At 37.8% G+C, this 20,473-nt stretch overlaps 1 protein-coding gene across 8 annotated transcripts in view; it reads left to right on the top strand.

Annotated features, from left to right (window-relative positions):
* EYA3 (EYA transcriptional coactivator and phosphatase 3) overlaps positions 1–20,473 on the top strand; it is a 104,439-nt gene that overhangs the window by 48,428 nt on the left and 35,538 nt on the right. For 6 of the 8 annotated variants that reach the window (XM_060089251.1, XM_060089252.1, XM_060089253.1 and 3 more), the window contains 4 exons: positions 1,760–1,839; positions 6,873–6,939; positions 9,775–9,911; positions 17,158–17,295. In XM_060089251.1, the coding sequence (XP_059945234.1) occupies positions 1,760–1,839; positions 6,873–6,939; positions 9,775–9,911; positions 17,158–17,295 (422 nt within the window). Of the gene's footprint in view, positions 1–1,759; positions 1,840–2,270; positions 3,191–6,872; positions 6,940–9,774; positions 9,912–17,157; positions 17,296–20,473 lie in introns of those variants that run through there. The other 2 variants (XM_060089255.1, XM_060089254.1) reach the window with 2 other exon arrangements.

Raw genomic sequence — 20,473 nt, 5'->3', positions numbered from 1 at the left:
AGGTAGGGGATTTTGCTATAAGATTACAGGACCATAGGATTTTAGGAACTGGTCCATTGTATGCCAGACCATACAAATATACCTTCTAAGATACAGGATCTAGAAATAGTCTTTCAACAGTGGGTATAACAGTGAACCTCAGACTTATTCAGGTACACATAGAAGACCAGTCATTGTAGTCAGAAATGTGAAGTTCTTGTCTGGGTTTATACCTTTCTCCTTGGAATCCTATTTAATTAGGCATAAGATGGGGCTCAGAAGTCTGTATTCAGGTAATTATAAGAAATAAGCCATTTTGGGAAACAATGATGTAACTACTCAGTATGATTTCTTACCCTTACCCTCAATTCCCATAGTAATATCTTGGTTGGTATATTAAGCGCTATTCCAGAAATACAGACAGTTGAGTAAATAGATTAAAATAAACTTCATCTGGGGATTTACCTTTAAAAAATAATTACATCTTAGGGAAAATTGTTTGAACATTGAGAATATACCCAGAAAAAAAAAACTTTATTATGCTTGAATATTAGAGGTCCATTCAGAAAAGATAATGAGAGCTTTAAGAATTTTGGTCCTGTGTATTTTCTTTTATGAATAACATTTCTTTTTAAAATTTTTTTCTTTTTAAAACTACTCTTTCCAGATATGTGTAGTGTCTGGGACAGTGTCCTCCACATCTCCCTAGAGTGTAGAACAGCAAAGCAGATTTCTTGCTAGGGAACATGAATGTGGGAAGAATACCTGGGCTGGGGAGAATTTGTATTGTAATAATACTAGCTACAGTTATATTGCACTTACTCTGTTCTAGTCTCTGTTCTAAGTACTTTTCATATATTAACTCATTAATTTCTATTACAACCCTAAAAGGTAGCTTCTATAAATTATCCCTCATTGACAGTTGAAAAACTGGAGCACAGACAAGTTCAGTGACTTGCTTGAAGTCATAAAGCTAGTTTTGGCAAAGTGGAATATGAACTCAAGCAATCTGGTTCTAGAATCCACACTCTTAAGCACTGTGCTATACTGGTAGTTGAGGGAATATGTGGAGAGTGGAAAGTAAGGTAGAAGGAAGAGGGAGGACACGGTGAGGGATGAAAGTATAATCTCCAATTCAGAATTTCAGTGAGGATCTTCCCAACATTAAAGTGTCTAACATAATGACTTGTCCTCCCAGTTTACATGACTTATCTTTTACAATTTCTCTTAATTTGTCTTATAAGTTTTTTTAAAAAGATGTTGCTAAGTTTTGGAAATGATAACAAATAAAAATTTGTTTATTTTTAATTGGGGGAAAGGAAATACAGCAGAATGCACCATTTTAAGGTTCAGAACCCCTTCTTGGAAACAAACGTGTATGATTTGAAAAAACTTGTCAAGTGATTATGAGGACCATTGTCTAAAATCAAGCATCTTCCTACTTCCCTTTGGTACTTTGGAAATAAAGTGACAGCAGTTTTTGGTGTTGTGGAATTTTTCTTTTACCATGTGGTCTTCAGAGAAAATCCGACTTGCCTGTGGCTTAGGTGGAATTTCTGAGCGATACAAAGATTGAAGTGATGATGAAGAACAGTAGAATGCCGAAGGTACTAGCCCTGGCCCCAGCTCTTTAGGTAGCCGCTAAAAACCAAGGACAAGTATTTCATAAAGTAGACTTACCTTGCCTCTTACTTACCTAGGAAGAAAGGGTTTGATTTAATCACTTTTAGCAATGCAGCAGATCAGTCAGGGGCTAATGTATTCATTTTGGTTTTCCCAGTCAAGTAAGCAACTCCGAAGTCAGTGATCAGAAACCTGAAACTTCAAGCCTTGCTTCAAACCTTACCATGTCGGAGGAAAGTAAGTACCATATTCTGTGCACCATGGAAGAGGTGTTCCTGTGACCAGGTGATGCTAATCTTTTATAATTGGTCTTCACTGATTGCCTTGTTTGTCTCAGAATATCCAGAATCCTTTCATTGCCTTGTTTGTGTGTTCATCCTTGTGCTCTGCTATAAGCCTTATTGACATACCAGCTAAGGAGCAAAATCACATGGAATTCACTCCCCAGGGATTGGTGATTGTGGGTTGTTTTTGTTTTTGTTTTTGTTTTTTGCTGTACGCGGGCCTCTCACTGTTGTGGCCTCTCCCGCTGCGGAGCACAGGCTCTGGACGCGCAGGCCCAGCGGCCATGGCCCACGGGCCCAGCCGCTCCGCAGCACGCGGGATCCCGGACTGGGGCACGAACCCGCGTCCCCTGCGTCGGCAGGCAGACTCCCAACCACTGCGCCACCAGGGAAGCCCTGGTGATTGTGTTTTTGTTTCGAGGTTGGATGTTCTAAAGGTAATAAATAGTGCCTTACTCAAAATCAGAAAAGTTTGTGGGCCAACCTCTGACTGTTCCTCCAGAGGGCTTGATATTTTTCTACCTTCCTAAAAACCAAATAATTCTACCTATCCATCTAGGCCAAAAAAAGAAAAGTAATCCCCCGAGAGCCCAAGATTGATACTGGGCCCTGAGGGAGATCCATCTCAGGGATCCACTTACCAACCCTTATTCTCCTGTAGAACAGTTATATTCATACGTTAGACAAAAATTTGTAGAATGTCCTTTTTTTTTTCCTGTGGAGACATGAGCTTTCTCTGACATATCATGGTGGTATGCTCCATAGGGCAAATAGTCCTCCTTGAAATTAAATAAGATCTTACAGAAAAAACCCTAATGAACTTTTTGGCCAACCCAATAGCTGTGCCCTTCCCTATTTTCCCACACACTTTAAAAGGATAAATTTGTGTAAGACACTTTTTGAAAAGACATTTATTTGGGGGATATATCTTAAGATGATTATGCTTAACCTTGTATAATTCCCATGTGTTAAAAAATGGTGTGCCTATTTTAAAAAAAAATGGTATGTCTTGAGTTGTATATATTATTTCCTCAAAGATGCTGTTCCAGTGGTTCTCAAACTTTCAGCATACCTAAGAGTCATCTGGAGTGCTTGTTTGTAATGTAGAATTCTAGCTTCATCTTCAGTGATTATCATTCAGTAGACCTGATGTGGATGGGAATCTGCATTTTCAAGAAGATAGCTAATTCTGATACCTATGGGAAACAGCTCTAATCAATGAAAAGTATCTACTCTAATTTTTTTTAATATCTCACTCATCCCCAAGAAAAAGGCCTGTTCCTTATATACTTCAGGGCCCAGAGGTAAGTTGTCTTCTTGCTTCTTGAAAACCATTTCTCTTTTTTTCTCAAAAACTCTGGTTCCTTTGAAGTCTATATTTGTGCCCCTTCCCCACATTTCTTTTTACCTCAGACTGAACTCCTAGTCATTTTGCTCTTTAAAGACTAGATCTTCTTTTTCTTCTCCATCCAGACTCTTATTATTCTTGGTAATTTCAACATCCATATAGATGGCCTATCCAATACCCATAATGTCCTTCTTGTTTTCCTGTCCCTTTTTACTCAGCATAGATTCTATGGTTCTTTATTATAATTACTCCCTTACAAATATCTTCAATAATTTGGCCTCTTGTACTCTTCTTGCTAAACCCCAGTCATAACTTAATCCAACTCTCTACCTTCTCTATAAGTGCATTCAAATAGCTGAACATTATTGGATGATTTATACACCTAGCTGACTATTTACTCACAGGGCCTCAAGTGGGCACCCTACTACATTTTACTCATGAGTTTTACCTTTTAATATTTCACACCACTTCTTTCCTCTCGAAGCACCCATACTCATTCACCTTTCTTCATGCTTACCTGATGACTCCTTCTCAAACAGAAGCTCTCTGTGACAGGAAGCTCCCTTATTATCCTACCACCACCAGATCTTCAAAGCTACTTGTGTTTGTACCCATATTATCTCTCTTCATTCTTGTCAGAATTGGAATAGTATTCTTGCTCCTGTCAAAGGTAAAACCTTTTATTTGTGCTTCATACCCTATCTGTTCTCACCTCCCCCAAGGACTTTGGTACTTTGGTTATCCTAATACCATTCCTGCATCGTCAGGTTCTTCTCTTCTTAATCCATCCTGTCAGTAAAGGGACTTGATTCAGTATCTACCATCTTAAAACACAAAACCGTCCTTTGGGTCCACATCCCCCACTAGATATAGACCTTCTCTTTGTTCCATGCCCCATTGGAACCTCTGGAAAGAGTTGCCCTCACTTGCTTTCTCACCTCCCATTCGCCCTTCAACCCTCTCAAATTTAGCTTCTGTCACCACTCTTCCAATGAGATTGCTTTTGTCAAGGTCATTAGTTACTTTCAGTAACTGAAAGTGCTAGTTCTAGTGGACATTTCTCTCCTTGTATCCTGCCTCCCACTATTTTTTCTCCCACCTTTCTCCTTTGCTGGGCTTTCTTCTACTATCTGAACTCTGAATGTTGGTGGGCCTCAGGGTTTGGTTCTAGTCTACCATCTTTGCTCTTTCTGCATCCTCTGATCCATTACTACATTACTTTAAATGTTTTATACATTGTTAACGAATTCCAAATTTGTATTTCTAGTCTGACTTCTCCCCTAATTTCATTTGTGAATCCAGCTGCCTACTTGACATCTTCACTTAGATATTTAAAAGGAAAGTCATACTTAAAATGTGTGAAAGCTTTTTATTCCCTTAGCCCTCCCCAAATCTGTTCTTTTCCCGAACTTCCCCATCTTTGGAAGTGGTTTCACTGTCCCTCTAATTACTCAAGCTGAAAACCTAGAAATTATCCTGTATTCCCGTTTTCCTCATTCCTTACATACAGATTCATCAGAATGTCGTGTTAGTTTTACCTTCAGGATATATTTCAAGGTTTTACTTCATTTCCACGCTTTCTTTTTTAACCAGTACAAAGTTAAACACATCCAGATTTATTTACACAAAGCTAAAGAAATTTGGGTTCTATTTCCATTTTGTGTAATTTTATTCCGGGGTCTGGCTTTGTTGTGTAGCTGACATAGGTCATTGAAACTTGATAATCCCACCTCACGTGCAATTTTTGTCACAAGGGAACAGAAAACTTGGGTATTTAGCGCACATACAATAATGATCTTAATACTTTTACAATTTAGTAGGAAGGCAGCCGTCCCACAGCTTGGCAAGGGGACAGAGAAGTTACAGATTTTAAGCAGATTATACCTTGACTCTTTTTTTTTTTAATTATTTATTTTCTTTCTTTATTTTGGCTGCAGTGGGTCTTAGTTACGGTACATGGGATCTTCCTTGAGGCATGCAGGATCTTTCATTGCGGCACCTGGGCTCTTCATTGCGGTGCACGGGCTTCTCTCTAGTTGTGGCATGCGAACTTTTCTTTCTCATGGCACGTGGGCTCTGTAGTTTGTGGCACGCGGGCTCTCTTGTTGAGGCGCGCAAGCTCAGTCGTTGTGGCGCGCGGACTTAGTTGCCTGTGGCATGTGGGATCTTAGTCCCCCAACTAGGGATCGAACCCTTGTCCCCTGCATTGGAAGGCGGATTCTTCACCACTGGACCACCAGGGAAGTCCCTTGCCCTGACTCTTTATAAGCCTTTCATAGTTCCCAAGTACTGCAAAGATCAAGACTCATTCATTATCTAGAGAAGTAAAAATTGGCTTAGATCTCCCAGGACGTTTTGTGGACCTCTTCTAGAATTAACTTAAATCAGAGGAGGAGAAGGATTTGGGTTTTTGAATGTACTTGTCAGCAGAGAAGGAACCATTATGTAGAATTTCAAATGAACTTCCATTCTATGGGATGAATGCTAAGAACTTTAGATCTAATTGAGATCCCCTTCATTTTTGTCAAAGTGATTATGGATTAACATAATCTGCAAATTGCCATTAAGTATTTTCAAAGACTTTGAACAACGGCAGTGGACAAGATTCATGATAAACTCTCAGATGATGATTTATCGTACTATTGGACATGAATTGGCCCTGCATCTGATCTTGATCAGGGTTCCCTTTTTGGATCAGACACTCAGGGAACCCAGCTAGACATAAAGTTAGTTGGTTCACCCTTAGTCCCTGATCACAGTAGAGCAACCTCTATAGTTGTTGAAGGAAGTTCTTGAACAGTTGAGGAGTCTGGTACAGGCTCTGTGTGATGTTACTCTGTCTACAATATGGACTGAGATAGTGCTAATGAATAGGATTCTGCTATCTGTCAAACTTGAGTTGAATATTTACAGTATTTATCCCAGATGAAATCATTAGGGTCAAGCCTCATGACGGTATCTATTCTGGATGAAGTCATGGAGGTGAAGAGGACACTAGCTGTGGAAGTCTCTTTACTTGATGGTTTATCAGAGTATTACATCAGTTCCTCAAGTGTGTCTCTGCTTTGCCAAACGTAAAGCCTTTACTACAAAGCTGAAAAAATAGTAATACAGACGCATACTTACGTCTTTCTGCTGTTGATTATATACAGCAGTAGCTACAGTTTTCTAATAAAATTGGGTTCTTGCTCCAAATCTGTCTTCCTGCAAGTCATTCTTATGACCTTTTATTCAGAATAGGGTAAGCACCCAGAGAATGAGTAAGCTGAAGAAGTATAATGTGGTGTCCTAGACATAGATCTTGCATTTTAAGTTTGCCTATGAGCACAGCTGAGAGCTTAGGAAGTTGCTTCATCCATGGTTGTAGATCAGTGATGGGTGAAGGTAGAGTTCAGTTGGTACTGACTTTTGAGCACTTTACTATACCCTTTGCATTCTAGCTTCTTTTACTGTCTCTAAAAGTCTCTAAACCCATTATTAGAAGAGTGAGGTATTTCCTACTGCATAGTCTTTCTAAATTTCTGATGCCCAAGTTGTATTCTGTTATTTAGTTTGAAAGACTATACAGTGAGACATGAAATTTCCCCATTTCATTTTTGAAATGTTCTAACTTTTTCCTGGTGATATCTTTCTTTCAGTTATGACATGCACCGATTACATCCCTCGCTCATCCAATGATTATACCTCACAAATGTATTCTGCAAAGTAAGTTGAATAATTATTTCAAAAATCTGTATGCTTTTTCTCTAGATTCATTGCAAATTTTATCTTGATATTTAAGTTATTAAGTTGACATTTAACTTATTTTCACCTTTCTTGTTCTTCCCTACTCCAGTTTTTTCATTCCCTCTGAATATAGTCTATATAACATCCTTTTAATGATGATTGTCTGGAATAGATCACTGTTACCCAGGAGCTTGCTCAAAATGAATAGGCACTGAAAAATGCAAAATACCATTAATGATGTAAACATATTACTGATTGACCTCTGATCATTCTGTCTTTGCTCTACGTTAATAAAGAGATCAACTTAAAAAGCTAAAGCCAGCCTCAGACTGGGACTTCTCAGCCTAATCTATGTTCAGTTTATTGTTTTAGGAGTGTCCTCAAGAGTAGAACTAGGCTTGAGATTAAACAGGTTTAGTGGGTTGAAGTCATTAAGAGGCAATATTTTGGGCCTCATGGGGTAAGATCAGCATTTAAGGTCCACGAAGTTAATCATCTCCAAGATGAGTAGGTGCAGAACAGTGTGTATATCGAGCCAGCAGTTGTGCATTGATAGAGTGAGCCTACATACATAGATACATACAAGTGTGCTTTATTAAACTGGGGTAAATTCTGGTGTGCTTACATAGGCAGGGTACATAAAGAACACTCACCTTTGGTAACAGAGGTGAGTGATATGTATGGGTATGTTATAAAAAGAAAACTTTTTCCTTTTGAATTTTGCGTCAGTTAAAAAAATGAGCTAATTGAAAAGTCAACTCAATGAGTTCTCCAAATTCTAACCTGGTGTTAACACTAATAGCATTCTTGGGCCAGTCATTTTCATGTGGTTTTCTTCTTCTGTGAAATGACTGAACCTATTCTCTGAGATCATTATGAAGAAGATAAGAAAATAATTGGAGCTATAAAGACACTATATAAAAAATGATATTATGATCTTTATCATATCTGGAGGTTAATCCATTTGAAGTCACTAAGATTTTAAATCATTCCCACGTGATTTGATTAACAGCTACAACCTGAGCTATTTCCTGGTCTCAGATCTGGCTAAGAAGAATAGAAATTTTCAAATTCAGTCTTTTAGGGTCTACCGAGATGTGAATATTGCATATTCCAAATTCATTCCTTCGTTCAAAAAATATTTGTATATCTGCTGTACTCAGGACACCTTATTAGCTATGCCCGCTATCTTTTCCCTTTTTAATTTTTTCTTTAAAAATTATTTATTTATTTTTGGCTGTGTTGGGTCTTCGTTGCTGTGAGTGGGGGCCACCCCTCGCCGTGGTGCGCGGGCTTCTCACTTTGGCGGCCTCTCCCATTGCAGAGCACGGGCTCTAGGTGGGTGGGCCTCGGCAGTTGTGGCTCTCAGGCTCCAGAGCACAGGCTCAGCAGTTATGGCGCAAGGGCCCAGCCGCTCCGCCGCACATGGGATCCTCCCGGACCAGGGCTCAAACCCGTGTCCCCTGCATTGGCAGGTGGACTCTTAACCACTGCACCACCGGGGGAGTCCCTATGCCTTCTATCTTAATGCAGACCTCCTTACCACTTAGCTAAAACCATTGCATTTTTTAACTGCCTCTATTTCAACCACCCTCCGCAATCCATTTTACAAAGAAATGTCAAACTAATCTTTATTAAAGAACAGCTCTGATCTTGTCATTCTTTGCTCATCAATTTCAGTGACTCCCAGTTGAACACTTTTAGCCTCATATTCAAGGTCTTTGCTGTCTGTCTTCTTATACTTTGCCTTAATATAATATGTGCTCCTTGCAGGCTGAAGCCCTTCCTCTGTACCTTTGCCAGAGTTTTTCTCTTTTCCTAAAACACCCTTTCTCTCCCATTTCTACACATGCTATCTGCTCAGCTCACAGACCATTTCTTTATAGGCTTCCTTCATTTTCTTCTTCCCCAAAACTGGGGGAAAAAAAATCTTTTCCTTTCTGAAACACCCCTTTCCCTCATTATTTTATTGTTATGATGATCTATATGGTACATATGACACTTTCTTGCTTATAAGTACAGCATAACTTATCAAATAAAATAACCGGTATCTAAAAACTCGGTGCATAAAATGTGGCACCATCTTATCCCATGGATAAAATGACCAGGTCATCTAGCTAGTTTAAAACCCCAGAAGTTTCACTGTTAAGTTCAAATCTCTAGCTAAACCTGATGTGGTTGGCACCAACTAGTGGCAGTGTACTCTGGCTTAAATATCAGCGGGGCAATTCTGTGTCCTGTCTAGAACTCCCTAGATTTTATTAGTTACGTGACTTCTATTTTATAGGCTCGATCTGGGGATATTGGGCCACACCTGTACTCCCTGTTTTCTAATATGGTTGCTTGCCTTTCCTCTGCCAGCCTCACCCTCTTCTCTAAGTCCCACTTTCCCTCTCAGAACTTTAGTTTGGCCCAGAGGGCTAGGTGGAGAATGGAGCCAATTGCCAATCCTGTTCTGTCCAGTTTTATGTCATTTTAGGGTTTTATTCTATATTTAGACATAAGGGCATAAACGAGTTTAGTCCATACTTTTATCTCACATAGGGCCTTGCGTGTGGCACACCACAAATGTTGGAGGCATAGTAACTGGACCTTGGGAGGAAGATATTTGAAACTATTAAATTTTCTGTAAAATTGTTAGGTAGGTGACAGTAGAACCTGGAAAGGAAAAAATAATTCTACTTTCTGACCATAGTAAGAGACATTTTATGTGGCAGGTTCGTCTCCTCATTGCTGATTCTTTGCTGTTAGTGGTATTAGCTATTTCCTCTACTTTTCTCACATGAAAGTTTTTGTTTTCTTGAACTTTTCTAGACCTTATGCACATATCCTCTCAGTTCCTGTTTCGGAAACTGCTTACCCTGGGCAGACTCAGTATCAGCCACTGCAGCAGTCTCAACCCTATGCTGTCTACCCTCAGGCAACCCAAACATATGGACTACCTCCTTTCGGTAAGGCATTCTATTGTGAGCAGTTGCTAAGAATGTTGATTTTATCCCCCAGAAATTTCCGTCTTTCCCCCAAAAGCGAGCACAGCTGATCAGGAAGCTGAGGGATGCCACATTGTTCTCGGCAGAGCACCTGCTCAGGTACAGGTGTGACAGAAGTTGGGTATGCAATTTTCCAACAGTATATTTGATGCATGTCATATAAAATCCTAACTTCTCAATACTCAGTTGTTTATCTGCCATAATGTAGCTATTTCCAGGATACTAAGTTGACTGTAAAGCTTGGAATCTTAAAGTGTTTGGAAACTCTTTGAGGAATTACAGTTGATTTGACTTACTTCATACAAAACATGATACCATGACAAATATATTTTGAGGTGGCTAATTTCTTGCTAAAACCAAGTAATCTACATATTCCAGATGGAATATACCTTATAGTTTTCTGCCCCCACCAACCCCGCTCTATTTTGTCAATTTCTCCCTCTCCTTCCCTGCTCCCCCAAGCTGATCAGTTGTTGCTCTGCTGAACCAGAAAGTCATCTTAGAGGGGGAAATCCCCAATTTTGTACAACCTTATCATGTGCATAGAGAGTTTTGTTCTTTGGTTTTAGGTATCTTGTACATGAACTATAAATTAGAATGATTTATTAGAAGTCAGTTTGAGGTTCTTTGGGCACTTAATGTCTGTGCTTTTTCTGTGTGTGTGTTAATTGATAGATATTGTCAGTTGCCCCTTCCCTGCTTTCCTAGAACTGGTGCCAAAAAATTAAAAGAATACTGTATTTAAAAAAAATATTCAATATATTAATAAAATTATAACTGTGTAGCCTTTATTTAAACTAGCTAAGAATTAGAAAAATCTTTCAAACAGATTGCCACAGATTCTGGGTGTTGCTTGCTTTTGGTTTTGAGATTCCTACTTTTCCTGGCCTGTCTGGCTACTCTTTTATGATACTGACAGCTTTCTTATCTTGAGGCTTGTTAGCATTCCTTAGCTCCTGATAACTACCAGAAACAAAAATTGGGAGTTATGTTTAATGATCGTGGTAGTTGATAACTTCATGAGAGAAGAGAAACAGAAATGCTCTTGTTTTCCTGTTTGTACACCCATGCCTCAGTGCCTGTTGGTATATACTAAAATTTTATGTTTCTGATATATTTAACCAGACAAGACTGAGCAGTCCTTTTGAAAGCAGGACTCTGTGAATATGTTTGTGTTTATTTCTTTTTGCATATATTAAAGCTAATTTATCAACAGCTGGCTAACAATAGGCTAGCAAGTATAAAGTATTTCACATTTTTTTTTTACTCTCTGTTTTGATTTAAATTCTTTATTAGAAAGCCAAAAGCCCTTTATGACATTGTTGAACAGTTGATTATCCCTGCTGTTCAGTGTTAAATAAAACTCCTATTATATCTCTGAACTCAGATTTTGGAATACCTAGCACAATGCCATGTGCATATAGGTCCTAGATATTATGGTATCTTTTATAATCACAACATTTCCCTCATTTTAAAGAAAGAAAGAAAAATCTGTAAAATAGGTAGATCCCTGTTAAAAACTTGAAGGAAACAGTGTTTATTTTATAAAGAAATATTGGTTATAGCAGGCCCTTTTATTAATCTATTTCTGTTTAATAATTGGGGGTGAGGGAAACTTGTTTAATAAGTTTTTCGTATCAGTAATTCAGAGAGAACTGTTCATTAGCTTAATTTGCCTTTGAATGATAGGTATGGCATATTCTCAAATTTTATAAAGGAAATTTTAAGGAAATGTTTATAATACTTTGTGTGTGTGTGTGTGTATAATGCTTTTTAAAGTGACTGTATTTTTGAAAGACATTTTCTTACGTTTTAACACATGGCTTCTTTTCTTTTATATCATTCAAATGTAAAACACTCCATTTCTTCCTGTATAGCACAGGGAACTATACCCAATATCTTGTAATAACCTATAATGGAATATAATTTGCAAAAAACAAAAAAACTGTATCACTATACTATACACCTGAAATCAACACAGTATTGTAAATCAACTACACTTCAGTTAAAAAATGACTCCATTTCTTTTTTTCTTGTGAAGATTTTGGTAATTTTATTATCTTAGTGTTGCCTGTTAGCACTAAAACTAGATTAGCTAGTCTGTTATTTTATTTCAGATGTAAACAGAGCTTTAGAAAATCTTACTGTAATACGATTGTATGTTATATATTTATACAGTAATAATAATATATTGTAATAATATTGAGTGCTTACTACACAAGCAGTATGCTGAGAATGAGTGCTTCACACTTTACATTACTTTCTTATGTAATCCTCAGGACCACCCTAAAAAGTAAGTGGCAGCATTATCCCTTTTTATAGATGACGAAACAGGCTTAGAAGGATTAAGTGACTAACCTGAGGTCATACAGTCAGTAAATGCCTAGGATTAGAAGTGCACCCCGGTCTGTTTAATTCCAAAAGTGCTCATAAATTTAGGCCTGTATGAAAAAGTTAATCTCAGAGTTGACTTTGAAATTTAAAAGTTTCCTCCTTTTAAAGAAGTGAGAAAAGACTAGAGGAAATCTAGGACGCCCATATTATGACTCATCTTTAAAAGTAAAGGAATGGTGGTCGTATCTTTTCAGAGCTATATAGAAATCTGGTGAGATGGTAGAATGAGGATTTGAGGTTTAACTTCCAGTGATCTGCATGAGTACGTGTGAGAGAAAGGGGACTCGTTCGTTTTTAGGGGCTCATAAAATATTGGCTTAACTACCATTGTTCTACCTTCTTTTAAAAGAACTTTAATATGAGGTGGAGATTTGACAGTATGTATTAAGAGTCTTAAGGATGTTCATGCCATATCCCTCAGTAATTTTACTTTTAGGGATTTATCCTAGGGAATTAATTAGAGATAACCATAAAAATTTACTACCAAGATATTCATCACAGCATTATTTATAATAGCAAAAGATTGGAAACAACAGACATATTGAATTGAAAGGTATATGTTAAATTGCAGTGTATCCATAGAATGGAAAACTGTGTAGCCATTATAAATCATATTCTTAAAGAATATATAGTGTCTTGAAAAAAGTTTATTATTAATTGAAAAAAGCAGTATATAAAACTGAAAATACAATATAATATACCAAGTTAGTAGTTTTTAAAAATATGTACATATGGGGCCTCCCTGGTGGCGCAGTGGTTGAGAGTCCGCCTGCCGATGCAGGGGATACGGGTTCGTGCCCCGATCTGGGAGGATCCCATATGCCGCGGAGCGGCTGGGCCCGTGAGCCATGGCCGCTGGGCCTGCGCATCCGGAGCCTGTGCTCCGCAACGGGAGAGGCCACAACAGTGAGAGGCCCGCATACCGCAAAAAGAAAAAAAAAAAAAAGAAAAAAAAATATGTACATAAAGAATAATTTGGAAGAAAAACTGAATGTTAACAGTACAGGCAGTACAGATTTGATCTCAATTACCAAGGAACCATGTAAAGTGAGGACACAGTTCCAATGTGTACAGGTTTCAGTTAACACAGTCCCGTGCAAAAGTGAGAATTGTTTGTATTTTTTGGGTGTGTGATGAGACTATGCAATTTCTTTCTTTTCACTTTCTGTATTTTCCCAATTTTCTATAATATACATCTACTTATAGTTAACAAAAATACTCAGATTAAATTACTTAGAATTTATAAGAGCTCATCCCAGAGAGGTATTAAATCAACAAGATATTCTTTCCTGTGGTTTTTTTAGCATTTATATGTACTTCTATTCTTAACCAAACTAATCTTCTCTAAATTTCCACTACTCTGATATATATGACTGCAAAGTGAACTGCTCAGATTAGTTTGGTTAGTGACTAACCAATAGGCGGGAAGTATTTGTGCTGAGAAACTTGGGTAGAGTTTGTGATAAGACCCCACTGTGGGGCAGCAGGAGAACAGCACTCAGAGGCAGACTTCCTTTGCCATTTTTAGATCAGCTGCTTCTCTACATCAGGCTCATGGTGCTTAAAATGACTTGAGAAAGTCTACTTGTAGGCAAAGAACAGTGAACCAGGAGTCAGGAAGCCAGGATTTCATTTCTTCTTTACTGCCGGCATTAGTGCTCTACAGTCACACCATTTGGTCATGCTACTTGTTACTTGGAATTCTGGAAAGAGTGCTTTCAAAGGAAGATAGACAGATAGATACACACACACTTAAAGAGCAGGGCTACAGTGATACTGGAGGCAGTGTCCAGTCTTTTATTCCTCTATTCTTCATAAAATAATATAAAATATAAAAATAAATATAAAATATAAATATAAAATAATATTCAATAGCTACTTTATGTTTCTGCCCAAAAACATTCAAAACTATCTATTATTTTCTCTACTTGTCTTGGACATTTTGCACTAATTTCTGACCTTATAAGATGGCCCAGTTTATAGAAATTTTACATTTTTTTTTTTTTTTTTTCTTTTTGCGGTATGTGGGCCTCTCACTGTTGTGGCCTCTCCCGTTGCGGAGCACAGGCTCCGGATGCGCAGGCCCAGCGGCCATGGCTCACGGGCCCAGCCGCTCCGCGGCATATGGGATCCTCCCAGACCGGGGCACGAACCCGTATCCCCTGCATCGGCAGGCGGACTCTTAACCACTGCGCCACCAGGGAGGCCCTAGAAATTTTACATTTTGAAACTTTAAAAATCCATACTGAATGATGAGACTAGCAAAACTCTCTCAATTAATACTATTCTTATTAGTAAGATAGTATTTTAGGACAGTGTAATAATAAACATGTTTACAAACCCAACACCTCAGGTTCAGAACCTATTTAGAAAACAAACCACATTGATTACAATAAATCTGAAAGTTATTGTGACATTGAAAAGGCAAGTTGTTTCTATGTTTCTAAAAAGTGTGATAGTCAACCACCAAGAATCTTAGCACTAATATTCAAATTTCACATCATAAATGTTCAAAAAAACTACATTCTCAAATATTTTTTATTGTTAAATGTCAGCCATAACAAGGAGTTAAGCTGTGGCTTACCTGGGCAAGACTGAAAATCATCATGAACCAAGGGATGGAAGTGGGTGGAGGGCAACCCTCCTAATTTGTGCTAGAGATGTTGGCATTCCTTAATCTCCTCAAATATGTTATTTCATGTGGTTAGTAGGTGAGAAAAGAATATGTCTTGCTTTTTAATGCTTTAGTTTGATAAATTAGGAGTTTGGGATTAACACATACACACTACTGTATATTAAATAGGTAAATAACAAGGACCTACTGTATAGCACAGGAAACTATACTAAATATCTTGTAATAATCTATAATGGAAAAGAATCTGAAAATGTGTGTGTGTGTGTGTGTGTGTGTGTAGCTAAATCACTTTGCTCTACAGCAGAAACTAACACAACATTGTAAATTAACTATACTTCAATGAAAAAAAAAAGTTTGAGAGAAGGCAATTACCATGTTCCACTGTGAACCTTTTAAGATTTTAACACCTCCTTTTACTATTCTTACATTTACTTATCAACCAGTTTTACAGATCTGAGTTACACTAAGATATCTGAGTGCCCTGGTGAAGCAGAGGTCCTTATTCTCAAAGCATTATATATTTATAAATTTCTTATCAGATTAAGAGTATATGAAGTGAGGTAATGTTGAATTTGAATCTGTGGCTGACCTTGGTATTGATTTCTTACCTGGAATGTGTTTGATGAATTTTCTTGGGCCTAATTATCAGCTTCAACTATATTGATCCAGTAGCTATAACTATTCAGAGCACAGTGAGGTTTTTTTTTGTTGTTGTTTTGTTTTTTAACATCTTTATTGGAGTATAATTGCTTTACAATGGTGTGTTAGTTTCTGCTTTATAACAAAGTGAATCAGCTATATCTATGCATATATCCCCATATCTCCTCCCTACAGTGAGGTTTTTAATAGACTTTTGCATAGCCAAAATTATGACAAAAACTTGGGGTCTTCCCTGGCAGTCCAGTGGTTAAGACTTCGTGCTCCCAATGCAGGGGGCATGGGTTCGATCCCCAGTTGGGGAACCAAGATCCCGCATGCTGCACAGCGTGGCCAAAAAAAAAAAAATTTTATGATAAAAACTCTTCACTCATAAAGGATATCCTTAGGCTGTCGTGTAGAGGCAAGCTTTTTTAATGGTTTCCTAGTTTACTGCAAATGAAAAAGGATACAGCCATAAACAGGAGATTGTCAAGAAGTGACAGATCACAGAGAAAAGACAAAGTGATACAAGAGCCTTCAAATTATAGAACTATAATTGAATTCTACTTAGTACTAAGCAAATGTCTTCACATATTGCAGTAGCCTCTGGGGATGTTTCTGTAAAGTACATAGCACAGTACAGTATAGATCTGAGAAAAGGTATGGGCACTATTTCCTCCCTGCTAAGAAGGCAGGAAAGGATATAAATATTTTTTAGAAAGATTGTCACTTAGGAGCATTGTGATAAAAATAAAAGTGAATAGGTATGATGTCTTATTATATGTTCTAACAGGGAAAGATATGTCTCAGGAATGTGGAAAAGCAAATTGTGAACAGCATGTAACATCCCATTTTTATTAAAAAGAAGAAAAAAAAGATTAGTAAACAGAAGAAATCTGAGTGACTCTTATGCAAACTGTGAATAGCGGTTAAGTCTGGATGGTGGGATTATGTATGACTTTATTATTTCTAAAAATTAGAAATTATATTTCTGTTAATGTTTTTTAATTTATAAAAGTAAGCAGGTATGTCTTTCCTAATCAGAAGAAATAAAGGTAACAAAATAACCAGATTAAGAAGGCAGAGAAGTATACATACATTTTAGAAAAATCTGGTGCTTGTTTAATGGGTAAGTGAATTTTAAACGTATGTGGAATGTCTCCTACCTAGACAATGCAGATAAATGATTTATCACTCTACAGGAATGTCAGGCACTCTACAACAATGCTAGGGTGTCAGTAGCCCTTTTTCTGAATGCTGATCAATTTTCCCCAACCATTGAAGTGAACTTACATACATACATATCACTATTGGGTTTTTGACAAGATTTTTGTTTCTATGGCCCCATTCCCCAATTCTTTGAAATTGTATTTGCTTGTGGTATATTACGAGTGGGAGATTCAATAATTTTCTCTTACAAGCAAATTTATTTTTGTTTTAAGATTTTGATTTTAAACCTACTGGCTGATATTTGAAAGCATAACCATGCTCCTCAGTTCCAGTGTTTTGTTTGTAATTGGTCCAATTTATCTGATTCAGGTGCATTGTGGCCAGGTATGAAACCTGAAAGTGGTTTAACTCAGACTCCATCTCCAAGTCAACACAGTGTTCTTACCTGCACTACAGGGTTAACCACAAGCCAGCCAAGCCCAGCACATTATTCTTATCCCATTCAAGGTAAACAGGCATGGTTGTGTGTGTTTTGTTTTTTTGTTTTTTTTAATTGTTTTTTGTTTTTAATCTACCTGTATCTCCAAACATACTGGGTAATATAGGATATTTGCATTTGTGCATGCTTTTTGTGTTAGACAAACTAGAACCTAGGAGTGTGGTTCATAAGTAGTTTAAGCCTTTGACTGTGAACTGCTTAATAGAATTGAAGACTCCTCTTTTGCACGTTGGTGTCCAGAAAACCTGTCTAATTTTGTTCTAGTCTGTTCTCAGTGGCCTTTTGTCCTGTAAATGAGCAGAAGACTCCATGGGTTAGAGCTTTGCTGACTTCTTTTATGTGAAGTCCAAATAGAATGGAAAGTGAGATTGAGTGCTGCTTTGTGAGATATGTGCTGCTTTTCTGCTGTGGTTTTGTTATACCTCCACCCCCAGTTACTACTTCTTGGTGAGCTTTTCTCTTGTTCAAAAAATTCAGTGTTGTTTCTATTTTGTGATGGAAAGCATAGCATTAAAGCTTAAACTCTAAACACCTCTGCCTTCCTGAGTTCTTCCTCTAAAAGGTTAGAATTATGACAGGACTATTTGGAATGAAGACAAAGAAACTCAAAAGGCACTGTGGAGTTAATTCCCTTCCAAGTCCAATGCAGGGAATTTATCATTGCTCCAAACTGGGAATTAATGTTCATCTACTTGACTGCTCATCTGCCTCCTTTCTCCTGATTTCTCCCAGCTTTTAAATATTATTCCTTATGAAACCAGTCCTAGGTAGTCTTAAAATATAAACTTTGACGATGAAAAACTGTTTTGATGTAGATTATATTAAACAAAATATTTTGATTTTTAGTATTAACTGTTTTCAATAAAATGATTGAGGACTACTTTTTCTTAGTCTCTTGGGAACAACTGGTTACTACATTCCTAAGATCTTGCTCTGAGCTACCTTTATCTCTTATTGTTTATGAAGTCTCCTCTTAATTATTTTCCCTTCTTTTTATGTTTGTCCCCTCCCCCTTCTTTCTTTCTAAAATGGGAACAAACCAGGAGGAAAAAAACTCAAGAGCATGACTTTGTCTTCTCCTCTACCCCCTTTCATTTTTATAAAGTGTTCCTCTACTTTGGTAGGCTTTGGGGTCCAACTACAGGCAAATCTAGTAGCCAAGTCCCTCCTAAACTGATATATCTCTGATGACTACACCTAGGTCATGAAAGAAAAGCAATGAGTTCTCTTCCTTTATATTAATAATCCTCTCCCAAGGTGTTGAACCACCACTCGTCTGTACCTGTACCTTGAATTTGAGGAACCTGATAGCTGTGCTTACTTCTTCCTCTTTGTAAAACAAGAGGAACCACCTTTTGGGGGTCTTTTAAGACCCATTGCTTTAAAAAAGTCATGAAGCTGTGCTTTCAACCTCATTTGCCACTATCCTAATTTCTTACCTTTTAGTACATTTTTTCCCTTTCGGTCAATTAACCCAGTTTCCTCCATTGTGCTAATAATGATCACTGTTGGTATTTGTTAAGTGCATATTATGTGCTTAGCATTATTTTAGCAGAGATAGGTGTTACTCATGTAATCACAACACACCTATGAGGGAAGTACTGTCATTAATCTCATTTTACAGATTTGGCACATAAGACACACCGTAAATAAGCCAAGGATATAAGCTGGGCAGCCTGACCCCAGCCCAAGGGTGTAATGTTTATGATTTTCAATGTAGAAGTCATGGTATCAATATCAACTCCCATAATTGAGAACCTATACTTGCAAGTATTTAAATTCATTTCCCTTCCCTACCCAATAGGTTAACCTATTGGCCCATTATATTGCCATTAGAACTTTGGCAAAGGGTAGAAATTAAGGCAGAAATTAACCATCAAGTTATCAATTTTTGCCATTTATTCTGAGAAAAAGTTGGTAGAAAGCAAGTGGTAACAATTGGCTAAAAGGAAATATGGGTATTACTGGCACATTTGAATCACCTGGATTCTCCTGTATCAGTATCACTCTCCTCCCCCCCACTTTTCATTTCCTTTAGCACAGATAATTAATGTCAGCTCTCCAGGGCTTCATCTTCCCCCCGTCTAAATACCCAGTCATTCCATGGAATAAAAACAAGGAGCATTGGGCTTCCCTGGTGGCACACTGGTTGCGAGTCCGCCTGCGGATGCAGGGGACACGGGTTCGTGCCCCAGTCCGGGAAGATCCCACATGCTGCAGAATAGCTGGGCCCGTGAGCCATGGCCGCCGAGCCTGCGCGTCTGGAGCCTGTGCTCCGCAACGGGAGAGACCACAGCAGTGAGAGGCCCGCGTACCGCAAATAAAAACAAACAAGGAGCATTGCACTGATTTTTTTTTTTAAGTAGTCAAAACAGCAATGTCCCCTCATCCCCTCCAGAAGCTTTCAACAATTGACAATAGCCCATCTTCCCGGGGGAAGTTAGGGAAATTACAGTAAATTCCACTTCTGACTTGATCAGCTCTGATCAAAACCTTTTCTTTAGTTTATACTTTAATGCTCATGAAAACCCTTTGATTAGATAGATCTGGCTTCTTTATATCAACCTTTTTCTAGAGTGTCTGACTGTGTGGCCCAATCTCTGGTTATTTTCTTCAATTGAGATGATTTAAATAATTAAAATTCAAGTAGCAAAATTAATTTCAGAAATTTCAGAATTAATTTTAACCCAAACTTGAATTTCAGTGAATGTCTTTGGGCTCAAGAGTCTTTCATTGACTAGGAGATTTGTTTTGTATTTCAATAGACTTTATTTTTTATTGTAGTTTTAGATTTGTAGAAAAATTGAGCAGATGATACAGAGGGTTATATATCCCCCTACCCTGCACACAGTTTCCCCTATTATTAATATCTCACATTAGAATGGAACATTTGTTATGATAAGTGAACCAATATTAGTACATTATTATTAATTAAATCCTAGGTTTATTTAGATTTCCTTAGTTTTTACCTGATGTCCTTTTTCTGTTCCAGGATCCCATCCAGGACACCACATTTCATTTGATTGTCATGGCTCCTTAGGATTCTCTTGACTGCAGTTTTTCACACTTTGCTTGTTTTTGATAACCTTGACATGCTATTCATGAATCCCACGAGTATTTATTGAGCTTTACCTATTGTAGGCCGGGTGCCTTGCTAGACGTTGGAGGTGATGAATAAGGTAGTGA

Source organism: Mesoplodon densirostris, chromosome 2, assembly GCF_025265405.1.
Source record: "Mesoplodon densirostris isolate mMesDen1 chromosome 2, mMesDen1 primary haplotype, whole genome shotgun sequence".
NCBI lineage: Eukaryota > Metazoa > Chordata > Mammalia > Artiodactyla > Ziphiidae > Mesoplodon > Mesoplodon densirostris.
Note: the sequence above shows the minus strand (reverse complement) of the source record. Positions and strands in the feature narration are given on the sequence as shown.